The sequence below is a fragment of the Brugia malayi genome (assembly GCF_000002995.4).
Source record: "Brugia malayi strain FR3 genome assembly, contig: Bm_v4_ChrX_scaffold_001, whole genome shotgun sequence".
NCBI classification, from domain to species: Eukaryota; Metazoa; Nematoda; class Chromadorea; order Rhabditida; family Onchocercidae; genus Brugia; species Brugia malayi.
In genome coordinates this window covers 7,184,151-7,188,682 of record NW_025062479.1, presented here as the reverse complement: position 1 = coordinate 7,188,682, position 4,532 = coordinate 7,184,151, and the positions used below count along the sequence as shown (strand labels likewise).

The 4,532-nt window shown below is 31.1% G+C and overlaps 1 protein-coding gene across 2 annotated transcripts; it reads right to left on the bottom strand.

The window, feature by feature from the left end:
* Positions 1 to 285: 285 nt before the first annotated feature.
* Positions 286 to 4,332, bottom strand: Bm4758 (Uncharacterized protein; the record flags this gene model as incomplete). Of its 2 annotated transcripts, XM_043073954.1 has the most annotated exons (9): positions 286 to 316; positions 549 to 639; positions 1,716 to 1,790; positions 2,871 to 3,021; positions 3,283 to 3,402; positions 3,512 to 3,664; positions 3,853 to 3,976; positions 4,054 to 4,131; positions 4,241 to 4,332. In XM_043073954.1, 9 exons carry the CDS (start codon positions 4,330 to 4,332, stop codon positions 286 to 288), a joined length of 915 nt encoding a protein of 304 aa, XP_042929888.1. The 2 variants fall into 2 exon arrangements, with proteins under 2 accessions (XP_042929888.1, XP_042929889.1); XM_043073955.1 differs by lacking the exon at positions 1,716 to 1,790.
* Positions 4,333 to 4,532: the final 200 nt, after the last annotated feature.

Here is a 4,532-nt window from a genome sequence, read left to right as displayed (position 1 = left end):
ACCTTCAGAACAGACAATAAATTAAATGGGCAGGACATTTTACTCGACCATCGACAATACCATTTGTCATTAACAAAGAGTTTCCACAAGAAAAAAGTAGCTACTTGGCTATACCTCAAGAAAATAATGTACTCAAAGAGTAAGACTGGAACCAGAATCCCTAAAACAGTCAGGCATGATAGGATATACGTAATGGAAGAACACTGATCACTACATTGAATAATTTAAGCAAATCTTAAAAGTTTCAGAACTTTTAATAAGTTATAAAAGTTACCTCAATCCATTTTAATGTATTTCGATGTCTTTTTGCTTCTCACTGCAAAGTGAGAAATGGAACTTTAAAAGGACAAATAAGTGACGGTTTGTTAAAAGCATTATGTAGACTTATTAATTTAAGAAATTATTGAGGACTATAAAGCTTATTTGAATTGGCCTATATGAATTATTTGAACATTTGAATAAAGAAACAAACAAATTATAGTAAAGAATTGCATCGAACCTTCCTTTTTAAATTAGAAAATATTTTTAAAAACCATCAAAAACAATACCTTTGACTTCTGCTCAAGTCGGAGTCCACCAATTCACTTTTTTTAGCTGCACTATTAATCCACAATTTTTTCGGTTTCATTTCATTAATAACTGAAACTTGGAATCATTTTTAAAATGTAAAACTATCCAGATAGAAATTTAAAAGCTATTTTTATAAACAATAATTACATAAGCTATGCAGAATTAATTTGAGGGGACAGAAGAAAGCATAATTTTACAGAAGCTATAGTGAAGGTAAATTGAAACTTCTGATTAAACCGTTTAAGAGAGTCAATTCAAAAATTTTTGATTAGTAAATAATTTTTTCCTTGTATAATTTCAGCCAAACGAATTTGAAAAGCAAGCATTTATGCTAATTATGATTGTAAACTACATAGCAAAAGAACATTTAAAAAGCGTTCTGGAGCATAAATTTTGAATAATTTCTGCATTCAAAAGTTATGCTTTACACTCTCACCAGCAAGAAAAGAGGAAGATTAAAAAACGGGAAAATGAGTTTTCGACTGTTGGAAAAGAAAGTATTAGAATTGTTTTAGGATAGAATAAAAATAAATTCAAGAAAACTATAAACGAATCAATAAACAGTCAATTGATAGTCATGCAGTTTTTTTTTTGAAACTTCGAGAAACGGCAATTACGCGTAGCAAAAAAGTTTGAATACTAGAACGAAAATAAAAAAATTTTTTCCTTTCAAACTTTTTTTTTGGTATGATATGCAAAATATAAAACAAAAACAATGAAGCTATCTGTAAGCACGAAAATTTTCCACTTACAAAAACTTCTTTACTTTTCAGATAAAGTTGAAAGCTCGAAAAACTCAAATAGATAGATATATGTAAGGACGTACTCAGAGATTTTCGATCCCAACCTAAAAATAATTAGACTAATTTAATAATTTACTTGTGTATTAATTCACATCGTCCTTTTACCGCCTTTCCAGTTGTCAGTTATAATGCAATTTCTAACATAAATTATCAAAATGAACAACAATCAGGGAATCAGGGAAATTCGTGTTAGTGAATATGGAGCAAACAACGATGATTTGAAAATATCCGGTTTGGAAAAACTAAAATAAAAGATAAACTATAAGTGAAATAGTCCTTATCATAATAAGATGTTGTTACATGTACAATTATAAAGGTAGAAAGATGTTAAAGAGAAATCACCTGCGACGTGGACAGACTCTCTGTTACTGCTTAGTAGTGAGTTCTTTTCCTGTATATATGGCTTCTTCAATTTCTCTAAAAACAAATGAACCAAAAAAAAAAAAAAAAAAACTTACTAAAAAAGCATTTAAGAATGCACCAAACAAAACAAAAAAAAAAAAAAAAAAGACCGCAAAATTTAATCTTCTACAACGGTAAAGATAACAAGGTTATCTCGTAAGCTTGCCACTACTATTACTATGTTCAATTTAATAGCTATTAGTGAAAAAAATTTTGTTCCATTTCATCAATCACTAAGCTAATTTTACATCAAAGATTTGTAATTATACAAAGGCATTTGCAGATCACATCACTGGTGTTTAGTAATTGTTTAGTAATTGAAAGGTTTTTCAACCATAGTGAATTCAATACTAGAATTTGATTACCACGAGAAATCTAACGAAGCATGTGATTTGCAAACTAAATAGTTTCGGAATTTCAACAAATGTAGATCATTAATTTCCTGATTTTCTCAAATTATTCCTTAAGATACAGTATCATGCCCATTTGTTTCTTTTTCATTTAGATAAACCTAAACCTTCTGGAAATAATGAAGGGTAATTAACAATAAAGTAAAATTTACTTAGATCTATCCTTGATCTCTAAAAATGGGTTATTGATAAAATACACTACAGGAAAACAAACAGTTCCATTTTGCTGAATATAAATATCATCCAGCAGTTCCAGACAAAAATCAGTGACGAGTTCAGGAAAAGGAAGAAGTTAGAGATGAAACTCACCGCAAATTGCAAAAACTTAGTTGTGAACAGCAGTAGTTTCAAAACAAAAGCGGCCTATTCCTTTCTCTACAGTGAATATTTTTATAAATAGTTCTCTTAATTCCTCTTATTTGGAACGAAAATAATGCTTCCCATACTGATTAAACGAACTGCAAAATACACTAGAATTTTCTTAATCTTCAAATTAACTCGCAGAAGTAAAAGAATATTGAGCTATATCGAGGGTTTGGAAAGAACCAAAATAATGTACAACTATCAGGAAGGAGTTAACTGAACAAGCTCAAAAAATATAGCTTATCCGTAAATATCGTCCTTAACTTCCCCCTACAACAGGGTATGCACTATCCAAACAATAATTTAGATCCGAAATGCGAACCGTTCTCATCAGAAGAGAAAGAAGCTGCTGTAGCGCAGCATGAAGGATTGAAACACCGTTGTACTGGTGAAAGGCGTCCTTGTTTCATTGGGAATATTAGGAACAATGCTATCTGTATCATTGCCAACAGCATTCCAATCGCATTCGGTGTCTACACCGAAAATAAGTATCCATTTGACGGGAAAGAGATTTTACGACTTTACTGGAACTGTTCAGACTGACCAGGAAATTCGAAATAAGTAAATTTATTAGGCTTAATAATTTCGCCCAAATTGTAAAGGAAAAAAAACGGTATCATTTAGTTTCGCAATATTTCTTTAAATAACCTTTTTTTAGAACAACATTAATCTTATAGCATTTTTTGAACAGAGCTTTTAAACAACAGAAAACAAAAATAAAAGTGAAAACTAACAATAATGTAAACATCAGATACCAACACACCGTATAAAGCCCATTGACTTGATACAAGAAGATTAGCTATACACATTGGCAATGGTAACGTCTCGCAACTGCGTTGCCGTAATACCACTTTCTAAGTGTTAGAATTTCGCCTTTAAAGATGATGAAAACTTCGTTAGAAATTTTGACTTACATTAGCATTTTAAGGAAGAAATTCAATAAAAATGAATGTAATAACTTACAAGACCAGCTAACGGTGCACCAAAGTTTAAAATGTTAAAGGTCATGCATGTAAAGCCAAGTGGATGAAAAATATCATGCCTATATATCCGGACCAAAAGAAGCATCAATGATATAAGGAATATCACGGCACAAATTTCAATCGAGATCCATAGCTGCATAATAGAAATACTTGTAAAACAACGGGAAGAAATGAATGTTACCTGATAAGATGAGAGTCAAAGATTAATTCAGATTCGTTCTTCAGATACTGAAGATTAAGTATTCAGTTCAGTATAGAACACATTAATATTTTATTGATTTCCAAACAGTTTCAAAAGCTGGTAATTTATAAAACGATTACCTTCTTTTTAGTCATGAAGTAGTAAAATATAAGATATAAGCCCATAAGTGTGGCGGCAAAGATATTCACTGCGATCATTGTGTAATCCGTTTTCATTAAACCATATCGCAGCCAGTATACCGCTCTGAAGTGCTATATTTGATTTTTTATAAACGAATGTTTTGAGAATTCATTAATGAGTTGGAGAAAAAAGAAACTTACCCGAGAACACCCATTAGGAACGGCACTGCACTGATATCTTTTGTATTTCGTCTTTTCCAGATATTTACACATATCGGTCTGAAATTTAGTTAACAGTGAAATAAATTTCTGACAATATAAAGACAGCCAGCGCGTGGCATTAATAAGGAAGAAGTTTCTGGGATATGAAATCGAAAAACAAACTCACATTCCACAGAAGAAGAGTGATACGGTAGTAATGAAGGCGCTAACAGAGAGACATTGTAACAATGTTAAATTGTGGAAGAACTCAAGAGACATTTTTTAATAACCGGGCTGCAATAAAATAGTTGCTATTAGCTATGCATCGACATTCCTCAGAAATACATGTCAACGTCGAAAAGTGGATGGTACTTTGACTAAGCAGTGCAGACTACTAACACATATCGTGTGCATTAATAATATTAAGAAATATTATTGATTAGTCATTATCAAAATCATGATCCTAAAGATTAAGCATA